At 34.3% G+C, this 26,901-nt stretch overlaps 2 protein-coding genes across 2 annotated transcripts; both read right to left on the bottom strand.

Moving 5' to 3' along the window:
* Positions 1–3,544: 3,544 nt before the first annotated feature.
* On the bottom strand, positions 3,545–13,318 carry LOC127795851 (prefoldin subunit 6). The gene is made up of 5 exons (XM_052327779.1): positions 13,156–13,318; positions 13,008–13,078; positions 12,762–12,886; positions 5,510–5,570; positions 3,545–3,885 (listed from the first exon to the last, which is right to left on the bottom strand). The coding sequence occupies exons 1-5, from the start codon at positions 13,235–13,237 to the stop codon at positions 3,829–3,831; spliced, it is 396 nt and encodes a 131-aa protein (XP_052183739.1). The 5' UTR covers positions 13,238–13,318; the 3' UTR covers positions 3,545–3,828.
* Positions 13,319–16,184: 2,866 nt separating this feature from the next.
* LOC127795296 (uncharacterized) lies at positions 16,185–17,077 on the bottom strand. The gene has a single exon (XM_052326892.1). The coding sequence runs from the start codon at positions 17,060–17,062 to the stop codon at positions 16,487–16,489; it is 576 nt and encodes a 191-aa protein (XP_052182852.1). The 5' UTR covers positions 17,063–17,077; the 3' UTR covers positions 16,185–16,486.
* Positions 17,078–26,901: the final 9,824 nt, after the last annotated feature.

Here is a 26,901-nt window from a genome sequence, read left to right as displayed (position 1 = left end):
TTCTTTTCTAGATTTCCAGAATCCAATGAGATTTGAGAGCTTCCACTGGGGGGGTGGGGAGTTTGTGAAAAAGCTTGCTTTCCAGTGCCCCGCATTGTTTGGAGCCTAGTGTTCACGATCTTGGGGCTCATTGGGTCATGCCAGAGTATGTCAGAGATTTTTGGTGTTCTTGGGGGTTGTCTCATCCTCCTAGTTTCCAGGGATTAATTTGTTCAATTCTTCTGTTTTGTATCTAGTGGTGTCGTTGGCAGGAGGTCGGTTCTGATACCAAATTATGTGGAACATACACTCCTGAAAATCGCAGTTAGCAGGAGATAAAAACCCATAACATATAAGGTGTTTGCAGACTGAACAACCAATGTAAGATGATTTCATCCAACATCAATATGGCAAGAATAAGAGACAGAACCGAAGGTTTTAAAGATGCAGTACACCGAACAGCTTTGTCTATGGGATATAATGAGGTCTGTTTGGGCTTTGTAGGTATTAAGATACTAATTAAACTGTTTTAGCTTTGAAACTTCTTATTATCTTGTTGGGCATAATGGTTTTACTTCTTCAAGGATGCTGGAACTGTATAATATTGTTGTTATCCTCTACAGATTTTTCTTTGAATTCTAGTTTCCTGCCTTTGTTTTACGTGCATCTCTGGTGATGAGTTCAAAAGTACCTTATAGTGATTCAACAACAGGCCAACCTAAGCTTGACACTTGGCCCACCTAATCTCAAAGATAACAAAATGAGTCTCCACAGACTTGGCCTTACCGAGAGGTTGAATACCTCTGTAGGATAATTGGGTAATTAAACCAGAATAGGTGATTTAGCTAGCTGAATCATACAATGAACAAGTCACCTTTATGCTTCCTTTAAAAGAGGCAGATTGTGAACGTGCCTTTGATCTTGTATTTGATATATATATCTGTATGTGTATCAACATTTTGGCGGTATTGCATTTTTTTCTATTTCTCACGCTTAATGAATATAAGTAAAACAAGCATGAAAATGTCAAGGTTTTATCTGTGACTTTCCCTAGTTTGGGAAAATTGCTTAGCTGAAGATTCATATTGGGAAAAGAAATTTGAGGTGAGAGGAGAAAGTAACATTACATGGGCTCAAATGATGACTTAATGTACTCTTAACATTACTTCAAGAACTTAAGTGTACTCTAACATTACACGGGCTCCATTTGATTGCATAAGGTCAAAAATACAGTTTCTAAATCTCCTTTGGTTGGTTCATGGCAAGACCTTTGCTGTCTAGGGTCACCAAATGGCATGATGAATCCTATCTGACTATTAAAGCACATATAATGATGCTGAGGGAAAAAAAAAAGGCATGCTGGAAGTTTTTGTACTAGATAATATAGCATCCTTTACTTTTATATGTTTCAGTCGGTTGTTTGATATTGAATCAATTTTGTCCTCTGCTATCGAGCATTAGGTTTAATGTTAAAACTATTGGCATCACTTTTACATCTTGCTATGTTATAGAGCCTAGAACATCATCAACATCAATTGCACCTTATCCTGGTTGGTTCCTTTCTTATATATAGACTCAAGAGGGGTGGGTTGGATTGAGTCTATTTTCCTTTTAAAATAATTTTTTTCAATGATTTTCTTCAAATATATTTGTATTTGAATGCAAATATGAGATATGCAATGTAGACAATCAACAAGAAGAAGAAATAAGAAGATGCACAAGAAGATTTTAATGGTTGGTGTCCGCGTGCCTATGTCCACTCTACAAGGCAAATCCACCTTACATTCCACTATTTACACTTCCACTTGAGATTTTCGATAAACTCACATCAAAAACTTGTTACAAATACCTTGATTTAATCAGTCTCTAGGAAGCCACAATTCACATAAAGGTTTTTACAAATTATATAAGGACAAATATATGACAATAAAGAACAATATCAAATAAGGTAACAAATCTTGCTGAAATAAAGGCTTTACAATGCTGGTTGATGAAGCCTATTACAAATATTTCTTGAGTCCCTTAAATGCCTTGGTTGCCTTGAATTGACTTTGAGAGATATATACTTGAGAGCTCTTTGATGCTTGAGAGTCAATAGCCTTTATGTGCATTCAATTTTTTTTCTCATGTGTTTATGAAGTTGTATTTATACTTTTAAGGCTTCCATTTAATGCTTAAAAGAAATTCCTACACCAAATCTAAGCATGCAAACAAACTAGCCTTTATAGTAAGGTGGTTGACTATTTTCAAAGTAATTTGACTATTTTAGTATCTATTAATTTGAATTAGTTCACATAATCTCATAATAGTTGACTATTTTGTTCCCTTATTCTGAGACAAAATATAAACTTGTTCACCAATTACAAATTAATTAATTATTGGTTCCATTATTATTAAACAATGTATAAACTAATTCATCTATTTTAAAGTAGTCGACTATTGATTTCTTTACGGTAGTCAATTATTTAGTGGTATGAAAAATAGATAAATGCATGTCAAATGTATTTATAATGGTGTTCAATTATTAGAAACAAAATTTCTAAAAATTTGGTTCATAGACGGCATTCAAAATGTAAATTTAGCAAATGAAACTCTTTCAAATGCCGGCGTTCAAAACTCCTGCATTTCTAACTCTCTTTCTTTCAAATGAAACTCCATTTATAAGAAAACTAGCAAGAGTTCTGAAAACTTTCTAGAAATCTTTTTCAAAACTTGGTTGAAATTGATTTATCTTGTTACTGTCGATTCTGATTTCAATTGGCGTCATGTGCATCGGTTGTTAGTTGTCATCATCCCAGATTTTACAACATCAAAGTGCTTCGCCTCTTCATTCACATATTAAAATGGCATCTCAGTGTACAAGTCTTCGCCCTTTGTGCGAGAATTGGGACCTCTTCCTAAACATAATGAAATAAATTCTGTCACTTGCTGTGGAGTGGCTGACGCTGACCTATGTATTTCTAGTGCTCTTGTTGAATTCTGTGTTTGAACGCAGGCAGGGTGGTGGTGCGTGACCAAGGCGACTCAGGTCTGTGGTGATGGATGCTGACTACCATTAAGCTCAATGTATATTCCTGGTCGAGAGTCCTAAAAGCATTTGTTTCACTGTGCAGTCGCTATTTAATCCCAACTACCGTTGTTTTGCTGCGTTCCAGCCTCTTCCTTTGCTCGAGTCATGAGCACATCTAAGCCACAAGCCAAGCAAGCTTGACCCATTTGTCATGCCCATCCCTTGCTATCTTTTCACGCCCCTTAACAAGAGAGAGAGCATTTACAATTTTTTTTATGAATAATAAAAAAGGGTTCCTCCCTTGCTGATCAAGAGTAAATTTCTTTCATAAGATTTTTAGTGCACTTTTTTTTTCCTTAAAGATAATACTTCTAATTCAAGAATCCCAAGCCATACCAAAGAACATTTTCATCAATGTATTATACATTGAATTGGTTTCCCCAAGGCCAAGTGCAAAAAGGGATCACACACACACAAGTTCCACCAAGGCCGAGTCTCAGAAAGAGTTGCCGGAACAAAATGCAAACCTAAGCAAACCTTCTAGGATAAAAAGCATTTGGAACCCAAGCTTCCTTCAATCATCATATTGTAACATACTTCAATGTGTGCACATCTCTAAATGCATGTATATAAATACTTCATTGGCAACTTCAGTTATCATGACTAAAGGAGAAAAAGATTAAAACCGAAACTCCAAATCTTGGAGCAATTGGAAAACACTATATGTTGGGGGGTTTGTTAATCGGAACAGTTTTTTTACTTGAAAACAGAAGTAGACTACCTAAAGATCAAACGCTGGTATTAACTAGAGGTGGAAACTGAAAGACCAACGGCGAAAATTATGCCTTCGCTTTTCCAGCCTGGAGAGATTGAATTTTTTGCTGCAATTTTAAAATCTGCAAAACAAGAAAGAAATATAAGCAACTAGCCCTTCTGGTTCTGGTTGAAGTAATAGCAACTATTATGCAGAATCCTGCACCATGCTTGAACAAATGATCACCTAGGAATCACATTTCCATGATTATTTTAATGCAATAGTTCTTCCAGATTGGATAGGAGGTACTTACAAGAGGAACATAACATTATACTAGAAACTCAACTCCACAAGAAAATTACTTAGGCAAGAAACCAGGCAGCCACAACAAAGTCAACTGCCATGCAAAGTTAAACCGCCACTTGAGAAAACTGAGCCCAAGATCTAATCACTTGAGATATTTGAAACAGATCGTGAGGGTTTTAAAACTATTCATTTGACATGACCTAGAATGTCAACAATGAACCAAAATTTAAATGCATAATAAAGGCTTAAAAAAAATAATGTTCTCTCAATCCTGTCTTCCACAACTTTTTATTAGTTGGAAAGCGCAAGTGAATTGCAGTATATGGTCCAACACAGAGATAATAATTTTGCAATTTGCAATAGTTGAACTTTTATCTTTTTAAGTTTTTAGAGTATTCTTAAATATAAATCAATGGGACCATCCTCCGAGATTCATCAATGCAATTTTCCTTCCTCATATCAAAGAAAGGGTGGTAGAGAAGCCAGTGGGCTGAACCGGGGTTTTGGGGGGGGGGGGGGGGGGCGCGCTAGAGGCCCCCCAATCTAGCATGACCCCAGAGAATTGTTTGGTTTTCTACTCCAATTTTTGGAGTGTGAAATAGTTTGCTGGAGTATTTACTATAAATTTTGATGTTGTTAGCGTTGCTGGCATAGTCAGCACTAGTTCTGGTTTCTAAATTATATCTTCTGTATGGGCCGTTAGTTAGGCTTGGCAATGTAGAATTGCCTTCTTTGGTTTGAACTTTGTTGTATAATCTCTTCAAGGAACGCGATTGTTCCTTCAGGACTGTTGCTTTGTTTTTCTTTCTTTCTTTTTTTGCTAGAAGTTGCTTTCTTATTTAATTAATAAAATCTTCTTCTTATCAAAGACAAAAATTGGAGAGACTACTAAAATTATATAAGAGGGCAGGTAGATAAATATTGTAGGCCTCATGTTATTACCAACAGTTGTTTTCCACTCTTTTTAACCTTAATTACAAAACTTACCCTATTGCTCTTCTACATCCTTACTTTTTCAGGAATATTACAGACCTTTTCTCTTTTGTTTTTTCCCTTTTTAATGGAAGTAAAGAAATTGTATAAACCTTTAATATAGATTCAATACAAATTTGCTTTTCAAAAAAAAAAAAAAACAAATAACATGAAGAGTACAATTTAAATAAAATAATTTAATATTTTTAAATAATTGTTTAAGTTTATTAATTTGCGAAATTTTAGTGGTATAAGTTTGGCCCCCATATCAATCTTATCAGGTTTCACCCACTCCAGATGAACAAATTTGTGGATAACTATTCAAATAGCCACTATTGTCTCATTATATAGGTAGCATTAGCATCTTTCTCAACTTCCATTCAATACTGAAAAATTGTCAATTAGACAAATCATAGTAACAACTGTATTAGTATAGCCATAATGAGACGTAAGTTGTAAAATATCAAATAGAGGAAATGATCTTTTACCACGTCTTTCTTGCTATTTTGCTTTGCTTCTAGGTCTTGTAAAGCTGCATCCATACGCTTCCTATTGTAAAGAAAAACGATTCTGTGAACACAAAATATACCAAAGTGCAAAAACTACAAAAAAGAGGAAGAAAATGTTGAAGAAGAATAAACATGTAGAGGAGGAGATCGTGCAAGAGATAATGGTTGATCATGCCAGTGCTTGAATTATAGGGAAAAAGAAAGGGATCAACTAACTAAAAAGGTAAACATGCATGTGCAGAAAAAACATGCATCTGAAGGTATTATTATCATATGCAATAGGTTCAATAAACACAGCAAATTAATAATTCATTGCTCAATTTATAAACTTCCACTAATTGTTTGAACAATGACAATAATCATAATATCCAAGAAAGAAAACACAAGAACAAAGTATTTGACACAAGGAATATCCAAAATCTGTGCAAAGTTTACTTCTTTTTTTTGGTACATACATACCATGGCATTGCCCTTCAGGACGACATAATCATCTATATGAGACCCAACCATATCTATGTCAGCACTGAAGATTAGGTTCCACCTCATACTTCAAGTACTTTGAGTGAGAAACTTGAGGGAAATCAAGTTTTACCCAATGAACAGGGCACTTACACAAATATCTTAGGTTATTTACAGATGCAGAACAATGTATGGTAGTAAACAATCAAATTTCATTTTCATCACAAGAAATAAAACCTTTGCAGATTTACTCATTAAAAATATATCAATTATTTGAATATTGGGGGAAGGTGAGCCTTGGTAAGGTTGCTCCTTTGTGACTAAAAGGTTATGAGTCTTGAGTAGAAGAAACAACCATTTTGTGAAGGAGGGTAAAAGTTGTGTACAAATATGACCCTTTCCCAACCTTCTCAAAATGGGCAGCCTCATAAACTTGGGACCTTTTTTCATTTGAATACTAAAGGGTGGCAATATCAAGGAGACATGTATTGATCCCTCATGAACAAGAAATCGATTCTAGATATCCAACTTAACTTATCTATCATTTGTCAAAAGCTCATAATTGGAAGGTCAGGAACTGCCTAGCAAACTATTGCTTGCTCTTATTCCTTAAATTGCCACAATTGCAAACCCATGAATTTATCACATTGACAACACAAATATTATAGATCTAAATGAAGGAGAACACAATGGATTGCAGTAAATGATCAAATATACTTTAATTATGAAGCAGTAAATGATCAAATATATTTTCATTATGAAGCAGTAAATGATCAAATATACTTTCATTATGAAGCATAGATATCCATCCATTTGACTAGTGGTAAATGCAGAACTCTGATTGAGCTATCAAAAACTACAGAATAACTTAATGGCCAATTTATCTACAAATTTCCTAAACATTTGTGGGAGAGGTCATGTAAAATGCATCAAACAGGCCGAGCACAAGTTCTTAGGCAAGTCCCCAACACCCTCAATAATGAGATTTCCAACATACAACAAGCAATAAGAAGTAAAAATAATAATAATAATAATAATAATTAAGAAAATTGGTTCTTAAAGAAAAAGTAAAATAGCAGATAATCAAATGGAATTTAATAACAAAGAAATAAATGTAGAGTATGCAAACAGCAGATGATCAAAGGTAAAACAGCTGGGAAACGAAAAAACTGGTAGAGACCTGGTCTAAAAAAGTTACATGCCATTCCACAGCCATTCGGCTGATCACAACAAACAGCACCGTCAAAATTAATGCTTAATATTAGGTTTCTATATTGATCCACAGTCCACTATAAATTTCTCCATGTGGTTTCTGTTGAATTTGTTGCCTCCATATATTCAGTTTTATACTGCAGGCTCTCAAGTGGCAAATTTGGAGTTGGGTTTGGGGTTTTTTTTTTTGGGGGGGGGGGGGAGATCATTTAAAAGTGCTAACCAGCAATAACCATCAATTTTAGGTTGACCTTCACCATTCCCATTATCTGAAAAGATACATAAAAAGGGTCCTCCTAAACCACTATCAACCTAAACAATCAGTAAGGAGTTAGTCCAATTTTATTCTCACCCCATTCTGTCACTAGAGGTAGCAACTGAAAAGTACAGCATATATTGTTTAAAGAGAGTTACTATTCCTGTTTCTTTATTCTTTTGATTGATGTCTTATCTTCCTGTCCCTCTTGGTGATGTGCTACATTGCTTAAGTACACTGAAAAATGCGTTAGGGACCACTGCATTGGCTCTTGAATGGTAGTGTCAAATTAACAAGGGTTCTCACTTTTTCATAGACAGATGCAAATAAAGTTAGTCCAGGATCACAGATTAGGAATATCTGGACTCTCCCAAGAAAATCTACAGAAGTAGCGGATGTGATGATTAGAAGAAAAATTACTATTATGTACCTCCATGAGACAAGATGGGTTGGAGAAAAAAACTAAAATATTGGCAAATGTAGATATAAACTTTGGTACTCGGAAGGATCATGCAAGGAATAGAGTGGGGTATATTATGGATTTAACTTTAAAATATTAGGTAGTAAATGTAAAGAGATACGAGACAGAATTATTACAGAGAAGGTCATTCTACGAGAAAAGACTATAAATGTTGTTAACACAAGTTGGATTAGAAGGGGATGAAGACAAAATTTTGGAAGAATTTAGATAGGACAATACCAAAAAATACCTAGAGGAGAGAAGATCATTATAGAAGGTGACATAAACAGTAATTTGTGTTAAGATGTGACTGAGCATAGGGAGGGAGGCACATGGAGATTATGGATTTCAGAAAAGAAATACTACGGGCAGAGCTACTTTGGAATTTCGATATCATAAGAGTTCATCCTAGCTACCACTAAGTTTAAGAAACAAGATGAACACTTTGTCTCATATAAAAATAGCTTATCAACTACTCGAATAGACCTACTTTCTCATGAGACAAGATGATGCGGTCACCAATTAAGCCCCGGCCCAAAACCGACCCGACCACGCCGGAACAATATTTTAATACTTCTTAAATTTTAGAATTCTACTTGATTTAGGATTCTACTTCATGTTATTTTAATACTTCTTAAGTTTTAGAATTCTACTTGATTTAGGATTCTATTTTATATTTTTATTTGATTTAGGATTCTACTTCATGTTTGATTAGGGTTTTATTTTTATTAGAATTCTAGTTGACTTTTATTTATGATTTATTTCTATTAGGATTTTAGTTGGATTTTGTTTATAAATATTATATAGATTTGGATTAGCCAAATACTATAAATATGCCTAGGATCTAGAGTTTGTAATCAAGTTTTTCTCAATACAAATTTAAGTAACTTATTTGTATTTTCTTAGCAAAACAGTCTTGTTTTTGCGTCTTCTTGAAAGTCAACCTACGGTCATTGAAGTTTGTTATTTCAAGGGTTTATTTTGGTGTGTTTTCTTCACACTCGTGCTACACATTGCGTCACAAGAGGATCACTTACAAGGACTGTAAAATTATGCTAGAAATATGCCCAACCACTCAACATAGGCATATGGACCCTAACATTAAGATAAAAAAATGGAGGAAGCATAGTTGTCAAAGGTGCAAGGCGCACTGAGGCTGGAACAAGGTGCAAGTGCAGGCATCATGCACATGAGGGGACATAGATTAAAAAATATGTATAAAATACATACATAATATTATTTTTAATTTAAAACTATAAAGAGAAAATACTCATAGATAAATAGAAACAGAAAAGAAATAAATAAAAGCAGAAAAATTAGTTCAAACAGTAACCAAATTAGTTGAAACAGAAAAGAGAGAGATAGAAATTGAATACCTATATAATTTCAATTTAACAATTATAAATTAGTTGAAAATAAAAAGAAACAGAAAGAAAAAAACAAATAGGGATGGCAATGGGTACCCACCAAAACCCTAACCTAATGGCGAGGGTTTGGTAGCAAAAAATATCCATGGGGGCAGGATAGGGTCCCTTACCCTACTATAATTCATAGATTCAAAAAAAAAAAAAAAAGCTCAAATCAGACATATGCTCACAAACTTGCAACATAACCTACTTATGGCCTCTCTCGCCTCTCACCTCGCCACCAACAACCCAAGGTGGTATTTTTTATTACTTGATGTATCAAAACAATATAAATATTGCAGTTGTTGCTTTTTCATTTTTGCTTGCATTAATGACAGAATCCTTTGTTATAAAATTGTTGTAAAGTTCTTTAAACTATAAATATGAATTTGTTAGAATGAAATATATCAGGTATATGGGTATGGGAATGGTGGGGTTAAACAAAATGCCCTGAGGGTACGGGGACAGGGGCAAGAGTAGAGGTGCAGGTACGGGTATATACTCTCCATTGCCATCCCTAAAAATGAAAAGAAATTGAAACAAAAAAACACAAGACAGAAAGTCAGAAACACAGCACTGCAGGCCAAACAGAAACACGGCACTGCACACCAAACAGAACAAAACAAAACAATAGAAACTACACAATAGGTCACCAGAGGATGGTCTCCTGCCTCCAGCAAAACTGACAAGGAAAGCAGGTGGCTGGCACAGAGTCCCACACGCCACCAGTTTGTCAGCACATGAGATTCACACATGTGTGACTGCTGGTGCATGAGATGTCCATCAACCACTGGCTGTCTCCCCTCTTGCCAACCCATATATATATGCACTCATATTAACAAGAAACTAATTTAAGGCATTTAGGGCCTGGGCCTAGACAGTACTTATGTAGGTTGCTGCACCTTGGTACTGAAGAGGCGCACAGTGATGCACCTCATGCCTAGGAGGCACACCATAGTTACCCGGTTCGTGAAGCGTGGTATGGGGATGTGGTATGCCACTTCTTCACAAAACATGGCACAAGGGAGTTAGGCTTCTTCAGTCCGCCAAAATGGAAAGCCTCCAAAACATATGATATATACATTCAAAAACTATTTTTGAGAACATTTTGGGTCTTGTCCTTTTTTTTTTTTTTTTTTTTTTTTTTTGGGGGGGGGGGGGGGGGGGGGGGGGAGCATTGCCTTTCTTATTTATTGCTAATTTTTCTTTCTTTACCTGCTTAATGTTAGGCTTATCCCCTTCCTTCCGGAAAATAATTTTTTCCCATTATAATAAGTTATATATTTGGTGTTGTTATGCTAAATAATTTTTACATTTTCTCCATTATAACTAAGCCTTCCAATTATTTTGGCCCTTAGAAAAGAAAATATCACCATACCCTCCCTCTTGCAGTAGCCACCTTCCTTTTCCCCTCCCTTTTTTCTTTTTCCCTCAACATTCCCTTTCTCTTAGAGGCCATTATTGTCCCTTCCCAACTCCCTTTTTCTTCTCTTTTACCCCACTCCCCCTTTTCTTTCTCCCTACACTCCTTTCTCTCTTCTCCTATCAACATCTCTCTCCCTCCCTCCTTCTCCCTCTCAATATTTTTTGTTCAGTTGAGATGGCACCACAGCTCGAAGACAACACAGCAAGACCCATCACTGCTACATCTCTCTCTACCATTCTCTTTAATCTGGATCTCCAATCTAGTGGGACACATTCTATGGTGTTCCAAGATGCCAAAGCACCACTTTCTGGTGAGCAGGAGCTGGAACGCAGTTTGCCAGGGGGATAGGGGGAACCTGGAAACTATGAGGCACATCTTTGACAACTACAGGAAGAAGAATGATTTCAAGAATCAAATGGTGAGTTTAAAAGGTGAAAAACAAGCTATTTTCAAAGAACAGGTATGTGTTGGATGAAACTGGACTGTAGAATGAGAGGCTAACCAAATGTGGATTGAGATGGCTACTATTATTCGAAATATGACAAAGATGATTTTAGGAGTCAAAGAAAAAAGCTCCTAACCAAAAAGAGTCTCAGTGGTGAAATGAAAAGGTACAGGGAAAAATCAAAAACAAGAGAGCTTGCTAAAAGACCTTACATTTATGCCTTAATGAAAAAAAAAAGTTAAACATGTATATTTTAGCTAAAAATGCAGTTATTGAAGCAAAGTCCATTCTTTATGAAAATTTATACTAACGACTTAACACAAAAGAAGTGGAAGTAAATAAATACAAATACACACAAACAAACTAAATATAAATATATATATATATAGAGAGAGAGAGAGAGAGTATGAGTAATGAAATGCATCATCATCATTATAATTGCATCTTATTCTAACCAAGTTAGGGTCGGTGCCATGGCTTTTACAATGTTAATTGACTTCTAAAAAGTCACATTGACAATACAAATCTATACAAAAGCACAGTGTGGCAAAATTTTGCGCCCAATCCTCTAGCAAGGGAATGATGAGATAAAATTCCAACACCATCATTATATGGAAACATTTTATGAGACAGTGGATGAAGATGAGTAATATGGTTGTACTAAATCACATAGTTGATATTGTGAAACCAACATGTACAACACATCACAATCAAGTGAAATGCATAAAAGATGAAAATCAAAAGAAACTAGTAAATGAAGATGATCAATGAGAGATGGAATGAGTATTTCTGAAAGATATTCAGTGACAGTGAAAAACTAGGTGTGCACCTTGGTAACTCTAAAAATGATAGGAAGTACATAATTCTATAAACATATTTTTCTGAACAAAATAATTAAACATTAAAAAAGATAAAGAATAACAAAGCAGTTGGACCAAATAAAATTCCTATTGAAGTAAGGAAATGAATGGGAGAAGAGATCATTTTTGGTAAACAAAATTATTTAATGTGATTCTTAAATCAAAAAAGATGACAGAGGAGTGGAGAAGAAGTACTTTAGTGCCTATTTATAATAATAAACAAGATGTTCAAACCCTGTGAAAGTATAAAGGGGTCAATCTAATGAGCCATGAGAAGAAACTTTGGAAGATAGTAGTTCAGCAAAGCTTAGTGTAAGAGGAAGACAATTAAAAACCTCGGTAGGGAACTCCTAGAGACAACATAGGTCATAATAACTTTAAAGAGGATATGGTCATAGATAATGATGGTTAGAGACCTAGAATTAAGCCTTGCAATTGTTGTTGTACTACTCTTTTTAATCTTGTCTAACCATGGTTTTTTGTAATTATTTTGTCTTGTTTCTCTCTTTGTCGTTCCTTCTTCTTACCCATTTGTATAGGGACTAGGGGTTTACCCCCTTTCAGGCATACTGGATGTATTTATTTCTGTTCTCTTTTGCTTAACAGGATGCTACAGCACAGGCCAACAGGAAGTAACAAGTAGATTTAATACCACTACTCATAAGAACTGATCGCCAAGTCCATAAAGAGAGAACATAGACACATACAATTCAGCAGATATGTAGTCAATTCGCTTGTGGACATTGGCTTTGGCCTCCGCCAAGTCCTGCTTCACAAGTACCGGTCCGATCAATTTGTACACATTTGCATCTTCATTCAACAGATCCAGCTCCTTCAACCACAAATCCAACCACCATTACAAACAAGCAAGTACTTACACCTCCTGATATATATATATAGAGAGAGAGAGACAGAGACAGAGACAGAGAGACAGAGCGATAGAGGAAAGAAACCTTGAGGACGAGCTCGTTTTCGCCGAGCTGGATTGTGTACTTCTTTCTGACTTGGTGATTCTTCGAGATGTCTGAAAAAAAGTGAAAAATCAAACATACATAAGCACGTCCACTTGTATAAACCGAATTAGGGTTAGGTTGAACTTGCCTTTCTGGATTTTACTGAGATCGTTGGCTTTGGTCTCCAGTTCTCGCTGTAGCTCTCGTACTGCTGCACTGGACGAACTCATTTTCTTACGGTCGTCTCCGTGCCTTACGAGGAGGTTGAAGTCGAAGTTCTACCAAATTCTCAATTTTGGAAGCCTAGATGGAGGTCTCAGGTCACGGGCCGTGCACGTGATCTGGTATTTGCTTTCCAGCATGGGTTTTTTTATTGGAAAACTCACGGTATCCTTTACACATTTAGGCCTGTTTGATCTGTCACATTTTTTAATAAAGAATAATTATTTTTCACTTAAATTTTTAATTTTGATGTGTTTGATTACTTAAATTTTCATGAAAATAATTTTTATCTTTTGGTTACGTGATGGCTAATTCCAACTTTTGCTGGAAAACTAATTCTCGCAAGGCAGGGTTGGAAAAACTTTTCCAAATAATTAAAATTTGTGAAGTAGCCCATCGTGTTCATCGCCATCTTCACTAAATACCTCTGAGATCCTTTTCTTGACTGTCGCAATCTTCTTCTTCGTCCACAGCAAGGTTTTCAGCCGACCTCTAAGATCCCTTTCGTGTTCGTCGCCGGCTCTTCCCCTTCTTGTTCGTTGTTGACCTTTCCCTTTCCTGTTCGTCGCCATCTCTACCGACCACTGTTCATCTTCCTCTTCGGCTGTTGACTGCTGTTCATCTTCGTTGCCATTCTAGACCGTCGTTCATCTTCCTCTTCAGCTTTTGTCCCCTTATTTCTTGGTTTTTGGCCCTATTCTGAGCTCTCTCGCATTCATTGCATATGCTTGCTTTTGGAGTTTTTAATTTTACTTTATCCTATGTTTTCATTTTCCAACCACATCATTTGTTTATGTGAGTTTTTGTTCAATTTTTTTTATGTTAAATGAAAACATAAAATAAAGCAAAATTAAAAACTCTAAAAGCAAGCATACGCAATGAACGCAGAGGAGCTCAAAAGGGGGCCAAAAACTAGGAAATAAGGGGACAAAAGCTGAAGAGGAGGATGAACGACGGTCTGGAACGGCAGCGAAGATGAACAGTAATCAGTAGCCGAAAAGGAAGATGAACAGTGGTCGACAGAGATGGCGATGAACAAGAAAGAGAAAGGTTGACAACGAATAGGAAAGGGAAGGGCTGACGAGGAACACAAAGGGGATCTCAAAGGTCGGCCGAAAACCTTGCTGTGGACGAAAAAGAAGATTGCGACAGTCAAGGAAAAGGATCTCAAAAGTATTCAAAGAAGATGGCGATGAACAAGTGGGCTGCTTCTCAAATTTCAATTCCCTGGAAAAGTTTTTCCAACCCCCCATGTGAAAATTAGTTGTCCAGCAAAAGTTGGAATTAACCATCACGTGACCAAATGATGGAAATCATTTTCCATGGAAAAGTTAGGTAATCAAACACATCAAAACCTAAAATTTGAGTGAAAAATGTGGCCAATCAAACAGGGCCTTAGGGTAAGGGAAATTCCATTTGCAACTCTCAAATTTGCCCTTCACAGCCACACTCGCCCAAATTCTTCACTCATTTTAAAATTTCTATTTTATCTCCACAACTCACTTTCTCCTCCGACCACCACCTCGCCTCTCTCTTTCTCTCTCACACCATACACACACAAACACACATATATATATATACACACACGAGCGCATGGTCGGCCATGGTTGTCGACCCACCACTATTGCTGGGTCAGCCATGACAGCCAACTCTCTCTCTCTCTCTCTCTGCGATGGCCGCAAAATGGGTTAGCGATGGTGGCTGACCCACCTTCATTGCCAATGTGAGTCCACTATGGCCGACCCATTGGGGGGGAGCGAAACCCCCGAACTAGCCTCACGATTTGGGGGGGTCCCCGAACCCCGTGATTCTAAACTCAAAATTAAGATTTATTATTTATCATAAGCCCAAATCTAAACTCAAAATTAATACTTTCACTCTCTTTCTAATTTCTTCTTCCACATTTTATTTTAATTTTCTATCTCCCTTTCTTTTTAAACATATAGGAGATTATCAATAATATACATTTATTGTTAAAAATTTTATTTACTTATAATTTAAATTATTTTTAACCTAACTAATAGAAATATAGCAAAGGTCTAAGTCCTCACTAGGAAAATTTTTAAAAAAAAATAATCAATACACTTTTCAAAAGTAAATAAATGCATATGTGAGGTTATAAATATAAGAAAGTACATTTGTGGGGGGGGGTTTTTTGTATCTAAAATCATCTCACATAATTAGCATTTTGATACATAAAATTGTTTAAATGTATTTTTTTAAACTCACAATTTTATAAGTATTTATATTAATCTTTGAAAAGTGTCGTAGCTGTTTCTGCAAAAGTTTTCTTCATAAAAATGCATATCTTAAGTAAGTTTTTATTAGGTCAAAAAATTTTAAATAATAAATTTAGTAAAAAAGTATATATTATAATAATAATAATAAAAAAAGAAGTTACTTGAAGCTGAAGTTTTGGTGGGTCATTTGAGAAGGCGTTTGAAACTGAAATTCATGTTGTTCATGTTTCTATAATAGTATCATTGGAATAAACAGTAATAATAATAATAATAATAATAATTTAATAAAACTCATGCCCTCCTGCCCTTCCCAAGGGCCGTTAGTTTTAGGTGATCAACCTTCCTACCCTCCTGCCCTTGCCCTTCCCAAGGGCAGTTGCAGATTCCTGTGATCTGCGGCAAAGAACACCATGCTACTACAACTTTACTTTTCTTTTTTTTTTCTTTTGTTTGGTAAAGTACACTATGTGTAAAAAAAGAGATATTTTTCAGATTTGAAAAATAATAGAGACCTCACTTAATTTTTATAATAATTTTTAAAATCAATAAAATTGTTTCCCACAAATTATGAGATAGGAAGTTAAAAGTGAGTTTGCCGCACAATCTGGGGATTTTGAAAACTATATAACCAAAACGCAACTCTTTTAACTTTAAAATTATAATCAAACAACTTTCCTCAAAGCTTTTGAACAGGCAATGGTTGGAAGGTAAAGAGTTTCTAGAACTAAAAATACTTCTTGACTTAAGACTTTGATATACACACATCAGGTCCTTTTTTTTGCATAAAAAATAATAAAACCTTTCAAAGGTGCAATATAATAAAAGAGCCAAACAGAGCTCAAGTAACGTAACGTACCAGAAAAGAGCCTAACATTACAATATTCTTCTATCCCCAATCCACAAAGGCCAAGAGCCCTAACACAACCCATTAATAACATTCATCAATTAAAACACTGAAATTTAATCCCAATCCCAAAAAGAAGAGAGAAGACAGGAAAAGCAATAGGAAAAAGTGGTTCATTTGCCATTCTCTTCTTCATCGTCTTCAAAGGCGGAGACGGGGAAGGATCTGGACATGCCGGTAGCAGTGGCGAAGGTGATCTTACCGGAAGCAGGGTCGCCGATGTGGATATCGGAGATGGACACCCAAATGAAAAGCTCCTTGCTCTTGACGCCGGTGAGACGCCGCATCCGGCGCTCCTCCACGAAGGCGGTGACGTGCGTGTCGTAGGACACCCTGCGCCCGATCTTGCGGAAGGTGTGCTCGGTCTTGGACTTCTTGGTGAGCCAGATGAAGCCGGTGGCGTCGTTGTAGCCGACCTCGACGAGGCCCTCGAGGGGGAGCAGGCCCTTGGGCAGCGACATCTTCTCCAGCAGCTCCTTCGACTTCTTCTTGCAGATGGCCTCCCCCTGGTGGATCTCGGCGTGTTCCCGATGGACTAAGATCTCCGACGACGACATTTTCTTCCTTGTTCTTCCCTCGCTCCGTCCGGCCAATTGGAACTTCAAACCGCTCCAGAAACTGAAATTTGCGTCTTTATGGCGTGAATCGGAACGGATGGGCAGATCATATAAATACACGCGATCACGCATCGGGTTCGGGCATATACGCCGAAATTACCAACACGCCCTTCACTTTCTCCCTCTAATTTGGTTCAACTGATTAAACTAGCTGAGATGCTTTTTCTATCATTTTATTTTCTTTTTAAATGTTAAAAAAGAATATAATAGTAATTTTAGATAATAAAAATAAGTTGATGTGAATGTAATACTTTGAATATAATGTATCATTTTGTTTATAAAATTATTTTTAGTTTTCAGACCTAATGGACAGGATGTCGCTGGAGGCTGTAGGAAATGAAAAATCACGCATACTTCCAAAAATTATTTTTATACACTTTAGGGACAAATAAAAGTGTAACTTAATCCATTAGAACTTTAGCCGTAAAAAGACTATCGATTGATGACGATAACAATCGAATTTGATTTATCTCCCTTAATCCAAACCTTAACGATGGATGAAAATATAAAATTGTACTTTATTTTCTATGTGTTGGGTAAGAAGATGACATAATCCTGATTTATAATAGTAGAAGTAGTCTACCATCAAAACTCTTAAGATGTTATACATATTTTCTAAATCAAATTGAATTTTTAAGTAATCAATTCTATTATTATATTTTTTAATTATCTCATTAGATATGATATTTAATTTGATTATCTCATAGATAAAGACAATTATATCTAATAAAATATTTATTTTAATTATCATGTAAGATATAAGATAATTCTTATTTATTTGATGAGATATTTACATTAATTATCATTTGAATTACAAGATAATTCTTATATTCTCCCATTTAACTCAAATGATATTACATTTACAATTTAATAAGAAGAATGTAATATACACAAAGATCATACTTAAAGTTCTCTTCATTTTGACTATAACATTATATCATTATTAAATTAAAATATTAATACGAGTTATAGCGATTATGTGTCAAATTTTTTTTATACAATCCCTTCCATATACCATAATACTAACTTTCAACTTAACATGACTTTTAATGAAAATAATCATAGTGGTCCAATTTTAATGTCTTTCTTAAAAGACTATTTCTATCAACGTTACCCTAAGACAATTATATATATAAATAGAAAATAAGAAATATCAAAAACACGCAAATGAGTTCAAAGTGTCAAATATTTTAATAGTCATAATACATTATCTCTAATGATGTCCAAAAATACCCATCATTTTAACATGTTCAATAAATATTTTGGGTGACAATTCTTTTGTTATAATATCTACGATCATAAGATTAATGCTAATGTATTTTTGTTTTTAAACTTATTCTTTAACAATCAAATATTTAATTTCCATTTATTTAGCGTTATTTTTAGAGAAGAATACTGCTATAGAGTTATCGCAATAAATATTTAGTAGCTTGCCAATACTGTTGACAACTTGAAACCCTAAAATAAAGTTTTGTAGTCATAACCCATGAATTGTGGCCTCAAAGCATGCCACGAACTCAACTTCCATAATGAATGCAATAATGACAAACTACTTTGCACTTTTCCATGAAACCGTTCCTTCAACTAATAAGAACAGGAAGCTAAATGTAGATTTTCTAGTTTGAACACATCTGATAAAATCTGAATCTAAATATTCAATCACCTCAAAATAATTGGATCTCCTATAAGTGAGCATATAATCATTCGTTCTTTACAAGTATATAAGAACATTCTTTGCAATTTTCCAGTGATCAAGACCTAGATTATTTTGATATCTGTCCAAAATTCGGACAACAAATCTAATGTCTAGTTTGGTACAACTTTGAGCATATATTAAGCTCCTAAATGTAGATGCATAAGGAATGTTTTTAATTTGTTCTCATTCCAATTCATTTTTTGACCATTGTATAAATTTATCCCCATTCTAAATTGGAACTACCTCCGCAGAGCATTTATCTATCTTAAATTTCTCTAGAATTTTGATAATATAGGTGTTTTGAGACAACCCTAACAATCTTTGTAATCTATCACGAGATATTTTTATTCCTATCACATAGGTTTCCTTTATCATATCTTTCATTTCAAAGTTTTCAGAAAAAAATTTCTTGGTTTCATGTAGCAAAGTAAAATATCATCAACATACAAAATTAGAAAAATAAATTTGCTCCTACTGACCTTCATATATATACACCGATCAATGGTGTTTTCTAACCAAAAAAGATAATGGTATTATTATACTTCGGATACCATTGACCAAAGGTTTGTTTAAATTCGTATATTAATTTCTTTAACTTACACATTATGTATTCTTTTCCCTTAATTGAAAAACCTTTAGGTTGATCCATATAAACATTTTCCTCTAAATTCTCATTAAAAAAGACGATTTTAACATCTATATAATGTAATTCCAAGTCATAATCAATCACTAAAGACATAATGATTCTAAGAGAATCTTTCTTAAAAACTGGCAAAAAAAAAAAATCCCTTTATAATCAATATCAATGCCATTCTATTGAGTAAAACTTTTAACAACAAGTCTAACTTTATGTCATTCAATATACTGCCTTTAGAATCACATTTGGTCTTAAAGACCTATTTACATCCAAATTTTTTATACCCTTCAAGCAATTCAACGAGATCTCAAACTTGATTTTGATCCATAGATTTTAACTATTCTTCCATGGTTATCAATTCCTAGTCAAAATTCCGACTCTTGTAGATAAACACCATAATCATCAGAAATAACAAATCTCCTTTCTCTTTGAGATCTCCTTAATACTACTACTTGTGCTTCGACTACTATCGTTTCATTATTGACATTATCATCATAGAATGTTTGATCATTCATTTGTTATTCTTGACTATTATCTGGTTGGATTACAACTTAGGAACAACAACTGTATCAATTTTGAGTATAGGAACTTCCACCATAATTTCTTGAATGCTAACATCATGCATTCTTCACTCCCACTAATGTCACCATTTTCAATGAACTTAGCATTTCCAGATTCTACAGTGATCGAATAGTCACCATTACCATTATCAAGAAGTTATTGCCTTTGTTCTTTACCAGTGTTCTCTATCTCCCCACTTTTTCTCTAGTCATCGAAACAATCATCACCGACCATTCTCACTCTTACTCTCTTATAAGGTGGTCTTCTTTTATTTCTTCTTCCAACCCTACATACTACTTATGCAACCACCGCCACTGACCAATGTTGTTAAAATTGCGAGTTGACTCATACGATTTTACGAGTCAGCAAGCGTTAAACGAGTCAACTTGATAAAAGGATCGATTTTGTAGCAAAATCAAAGCAAACTCACGAGTTTAACTCGTAAACTCGGATCGAGTTTATCGAGTTCAATTTTGGCCCCATTTCCAGGTTAAAGACGAAAACAATTCCGTCTCAAACCAAGATATATATATATATATATACATAACTCGTTACTATGTAAGTTATCTCCTTCAAACCTAATCGGTTGCCAAAACCCCTGCAATCGACCTTCCATCTTGCTACGATGTGCTTGATTGGATATCTCCCTTGCTGCAACGTGTTGGTTGATCTGTGTGACAGTGTCAGTGGTGCACTGGTGCTTGCTTCTGCTTCATTTGTTCTGTATTTGATCTGCAGCATCTGCTTCTTCTTTGTTTGTTCACGGCACGGGTTAACCTTCAAAGTTCAAATAATCAAAGCCTCAAAGGTATGTGAGTTCGATTTTTTTTTTTGTTAAGTTTGATTACTATTTTGTGTTGTGCTGAGCTATGTGTTGCGCCTGAAATCTGATTGTTGTGTCTGTGTGTGTACTGTACTGAGTGAGTGATACATATACATGTATATAATATATATTATATTTTTTGGTGTATATATTTTGTGCATACATTTTTTTCACTTCACTGGTAAAGTGATGCATATTTTGTGCATACAATTCGTTTGTTTGATTGCAAAAAACAGTGATGTTGTAAAAAAATTAACATTTAAACAACAAATAACGATTAATTAATGCATCAATTGAATGAAAAATCCAACAGCTATTTGGATTGAAAAAATCAACAATTATTAATTACAACAGTGATGCTATAAAAATCCAACAACTATTTTGTTGCTGATGTGATTCATGTGAAATCTATTTAGTTAACATGTGACTCCTTTTACTGAAATGAAGTTCAGAGATGAGCTATTTTATTGCTGGGTTATTGAATATATTATTTAGGATGATTAGTTGCTAACATTTAAATAATTTCCATTATTGGGTTTGAAATGAAGTGTAGAGATGAGCTTGAAATGTTCCTATGTTAATGAAAATGAATTATTATGTGTCTATGTTTTAGTTAAAAGGATGATTATTGCAAAATCACTTTGAAGTTTGAATTACTATGTGGATTGGGTTGAATTTTCATTATTATTTTAGCTAAAATGAAATTAATTAGTAGTTTGTAAATTATTTCTATCTTGACCTTTTTTACTACTAATCGATAAAGAATGTCAACATTTGGGTCTTCAAAATCTAAAGTTATGGAAAAAAAATACAACAGGAAATATGCCTGATGTGGGATGACAATATGCTATTGATATGGATAAGAACTCAATAAAAGTACAGTGTAAATTTTGTGATAAGATCTTTTCTGGAGGTATTTTTCGCCTTAAGCACAATTTAGCTTGTACCCGTAAAGATGTGGAGCCTTGTGTAAGTGTTCCAGATGATGTTAAAAAGAAAATGTCGACAATTTTGGTGAAAAATGCTGAAGCAACTAAAAGAAAAAGAAAGATAATTCATAATATTGATGATTCGATAGACATAGGTGATCAGGTGCAACACATTACATCAAAAGAAGAGAGTAAGAATACTGGTTTGGATGTTTTTTTGAAAAGGAGGAAATGTGGAAGTGCAACTGGAAGCACTCAAACAACAATTAATCATATGTTGAAAAAAGAATTAAGAGAAGAATGTTGCCAACAAATTGCTAGATTTTTTTATGCATGCGCCATTCCTTTTAATTGTGTAAGGCATCTTGAGTTTGCAAAGATGATTGAATTGGTAGGCAAGTATGGATGTGGACTTAAACCTCCTTCCACAAGATTAGAGAGAAATATTTGAAAAAAGAAGTAACTCACACCATGGAATTGCTTAAGGAGTACAAAATTGAATGGAAAAAAAATAGGTTGCTCAATTATGTCAGATGGGTGGACTGATAATGTTGCAAATTATAAAGCTGCATGTGAGATGCTAATGAAGAAAAGAAAAGGGTTGTATTGGACTCCATGTGCGCTGCCCACTGTATTGACTTGATACTGGAGGATTTTGAAAAGAAACTAAAAGTCCATTCTACTACCATTACAAAGGCTAGGAGGATATCAACCTACATATATTCTAGAACTTTTCTCATTTCTATGTTGAGACATTTTACAAATGGAAGAGACTTGATAAGACTAGCTATTACTCGCTTTGCAAGTGTATATTTGACTTTAGGTTGTATTAGTGAACTAAAAGGTCCCTTGATGACAATGTTCACTTCAAAGTCATGGAAATCTAGTAGGTTTGCATCTCAACAAGATGGAAAACGAGTTCAACAAATGGTGTTAGATTCTAGATTTTGGAAAAATATAATTTATTGTTTGAAAGCAGCATTGTCGTTAGTAAAAGTTTTTCGATTGGTTGATTCAAATGAGCAATCGGTTATGGGTTTTCTTTATGAGGAGATGGATCGAGCTAGAGAGAAGATTAAAGTAAATTTTACCAATGTAAAGAAAAAGTAAGTTATTAACTATATATGGTTTTATAATTTTACAATCCTTGCATTCTTTTACATACACCTATTTATTTAATTTTATCATTCTTTTATGTAGTTTCGAGCCAATTTTGAAGATTATAGATGAAAGATGGGAATTTCAATTGCATAAGCCATTACATGTTGCAGCATACTACTTGAACCCTAATTATCATTATAATCAAAATTTTAAAGTTAATATGGAAATAAAATTGGGACAATTTAACTGCATTGAAAGAATGGTTAGAGATCTAGATGAAATGGACAAAATAGATATGCAACTTGATATGTTTAAGGATGCAAAAGGGTTATTCGGCCATAAATCTGCTAAGCGTTCAAGGGATAAAAAGGCTCCAGGAAAGTGGTGGGACATCTATGGAGATGGATGTCCTGAGTTGCAAAGATTTATTATTCGTGTGTTGAGCTTGACATGCAACTCTTCTGGGTGTGAATGAAATTGGAGTGTATTTGAAATGGTAAGCAAAATATACTTAATCATTATTTTAATTATTCTTTAAAATTTGAACACCATGTTTTAATGCAAACTAACAATTGATTTATAATAACTTTATAAATTATGTTTCAGGTTCACACAAAGCGAAGAAATCGTTTGCATCAAAAGAAGATGAATGACTTGGTTTTTGTAATGTATAATTTAAAGTTGAGAGATAGACAATCCATTAAAGATGTAACAACTTTTGGTGTTGATGAGCTATCCTCAGATAATGAATGGATAACAGAGGAGTTTAGCCATATTAATTCATCCAATGAAAATGGTTTAGATATTCTTGATGGTGCAACAATCATGGAGAGTAGGGAAAATGAAGTTGGTGAAGATTTGAAGAGTCATGAAGATGAAGGTGAAGATCATGTGGTGCATAACCAAGACAAAAATGATGATGAAGGCTCATTGAAGCCTTTAAGAGATTCAGAATAGGGAAGTAATGATATTTTTGCTGGCGATTTTGAACTTGAATATGACATTGATTTAGAAGATGTTGATGAGGATAGTGATGGTCGTAGCTTGGACTTGGATGAAGATTTAAATATTTTTGTTAATGATTTATTTTAGTTTGTATGTTGTGCCTATAATGACATAATGCAGAAGTTTAACAATAATGCTTATTATTTGAAATTTTTAAATAGGTACATATTGTTCTTTGTTCTCTAACAAGGCTCGAGGCCATGGCGATTTTTTTTTTTTTTTTTGTGGGTTTATCTTCATAGGCTTCGACCTAGGATTGAAGAACCTAAGACCATCACCATTTTTTTAAGCAGCCCATTTTAGAAGTCGGGCGTCAAGCCCACTCCCCACTTTGGAGGAGAAATGGGCCTCGACCTATTTGCTCAAGTGGGGGTAAAGCCTACTCACCTTAGCTTATTAGCTCTCATATAAAGGGGCTTCTTTGCCCTTCTTTTGGCTTTTCCATCTCTCTTAGCTGAACCCTAGTTCTTTCTCTCTCTTTTGTGTTCCCTTTTCTTGGCCAATAGCTCCCTCTCTCTTTCCTTGTTCATCCGATTGCGATGGGGGCCTTCTTGTCGTCTGTGGATGATCTTTCCTTCCATGTATTCAGTCGTCTTTCCTTGTGTGAGAAAAGCGATCCCTCTGATGTCGCTGGGAGCCTTTACATATTCAGATCTAGGTTCTTTTTCGGGTAAGCTCTTTCTCTTTGCTCTGTGCTTTGAACCCACTGTCTTTGTGACCGATCTACCTTGTGTGGTAACCTAGTGAGACTGTGATCGTTTGAGTGAGAGAGGGTTTCTTTGGTGTTTCAGTCGAGAGATGTTGGGGCTTTTTTGGGCTTACGGTTTGAGAGCTTCGTTTATGGCTTGTGGTTTCTATTCGTTGGAGTTACCAAAAAGTGGTGACTGGTCTATCAAATATGAGCCTTGAACTTTTTAAACTGGGAGTTTTCTTTTGTTTTCTTGCGTTCTTGATTTGATCTATATATCTTATTCAATTTATTGCATTAACATTTTCTGTTTTGAAGAGATTTTTCACAACACGTGTATTTCATTTATATTAAGAATTATGTTATTATAAATATATATTTCTATAAATTAAATAATATTTTTAATTATCCGTAAATTCTTACGATTTTACGATCCGATTTTATAGATCCTCTTACAATCCCACTTAAAATCTGGATTTTAACAACTTTACCACTGAGCTTCTTAATTACTCTTATTTGGTATAAAATAACTCTTCTTCTTTTCCCCCTTCATCTCTCTATTTCTTTCAGGTTTTGGCAATCATGCCTTATTAAGGTTCAATTCAAACATATATGTGGAAAGTTTGATCAAACTCTAGGCCCTTTACATCTAGATTTAAATTAAATATATGCAGGGGTTTAATTCATGAGCCCAAATGAACTTGTCTAGTGTAATCAAACCCAGGTTTGAACACAATGATTGTTGGCGATTAAGGGGCGATGACTATTAGTCGTTTATTTTTATTTTTTTTAAATTCAGATAAGAGGTGAGAGAGAAAAAGAAGAAAAAAGTGAGAGAATAAAAAGTGGCATGGTCATTTTGTCATTTAACAAAAGTAGTTATTGTTATTTTTGAAATGTGAAGACTACTTTTACAATTACATTAAATCTCTAAGATGACTATTATAATTTATCATTAAATATAAGAAAAACTTAAAATCATAAATTTTGACAGGTATAAGCATGAGACTCCACTATTTAAAATTTTGAATTTATATTGTAAATGATTGATTTAATTTACCAACACAAAAAAGGACTAAATCTATACTAAAAATGTCAAACTAGTAAAAATTTTGTGCTACAATTCTAATTCAATTGAATTCGCTTTACTTGTTACATGTCACCATTTGTGCATAAGACCACCTTCTTAAACCCATATTGTTTTAAATGCACCCATTCAAATAAGGTAAACATTTAAAATTAGGTAAAATCTTTATAAGACACAAATCACCATTATCTTAAGACTTCCTAAAAGTTTGTGTTGACATTCATAATTAGTCGATCTTGATTCGTAGGCCCACAATGAGAAAACGAGTCAAAGTGCATGAAAGAAGAATGAAATGGAACGTACATGAGAAGTTTTTACGTGGTTCAGCCAGAACGATATCTACTCCACAACTATCCTCTAGTTATTTCGGTAGAGTAACAGTGTGTTATTATATTTTTTTTGTCCCCCTTTACAATGGTGTTTTGACATATATTTATAATGAGAGGTGTTTATAATTACATAAAATACATAAGTGTGAAGATAGGGACAAAACGTCTTTATTAATTCCATAAAATCGGGAGTGAATTCTGTATTATCAGGGATCTGGTTTGCATCAGATAAAGTATGTGGGTTCCTACCTCTGGTTATTCAGCAGTAATGTTGTTATGTGAGCTGAAAGGTTAGGACGACGAGCTGGAAGCATCGCTAAGAGCTCGTTAAGGGGCATTGTCGGAAGCTCGTCGGAAGTATTGTTGAGAGCTCACTTGGTTCTACGATATGAGTTCGAGTTTCAGCGATATATGAGTTTATTCTGATGAGCTCGACTTGAGTTTACTTGGCTTTAGGCGATTGGATCAGCCTATTGGATTGAGTCCAACCCTTAAGGAGTAGTTCGAGAAATACTCATAACAGTTTGTTTTAAGGAACCAACACTTTTCACATTTTGTTATAAAATATTTTACTTATTTTTGCATCCAAACACTAAAAACGTAAATAAGTTTTATGTCATAGCAAACCCAACCTAATTTACAAAAAAAATCTTAGTAAATTGATATTGTCACATTATTTCCATAATATTTTTTATGATATATCAATATATAATTATAAAATAAGAAAAACATTACAATTGTAAAGTCATTGCTACTACATTAATTGGGTAATAAATTTTATCCACATTTTACTTAGAGAATAGTATTTATTAAACATAGAAAAAGAAATTCACTTTTTGATGGGGTAAACTGCATTTATTTGAATGTGGTAAGGGTTAGTTTGGTTTGATTAGTGTGATTAAAATAGAAAGAGCAGAGAATTTGATCTTGATTTAGATTCCAATAATAATAATAATAATAATAGTAAAAGCATCTGTTTATAGAATTATAATTAAAAATATTAAAATATTTCCCACAACAAAAGGACATAAAAGATTAAAAAAAAATGCTTATAT

This window comes from Diospyros lotus, chromosome 2, assembly GCF_014633365.1.
Source record: "Diospyros lotus cultivar Yz01 chromosome 2, ASM1463336v1, whole genome shotgun sequence".
Lineage (NCBI taxonomy): Eukaryota > Viridiplantae > Streptophyta > Magnoliopsida > Ericales > Ebenaceae > Diospyros > Diospyros lotus.
This window is presented reverse-complemented; position numbering and strand designations above follow the sequence as displayed.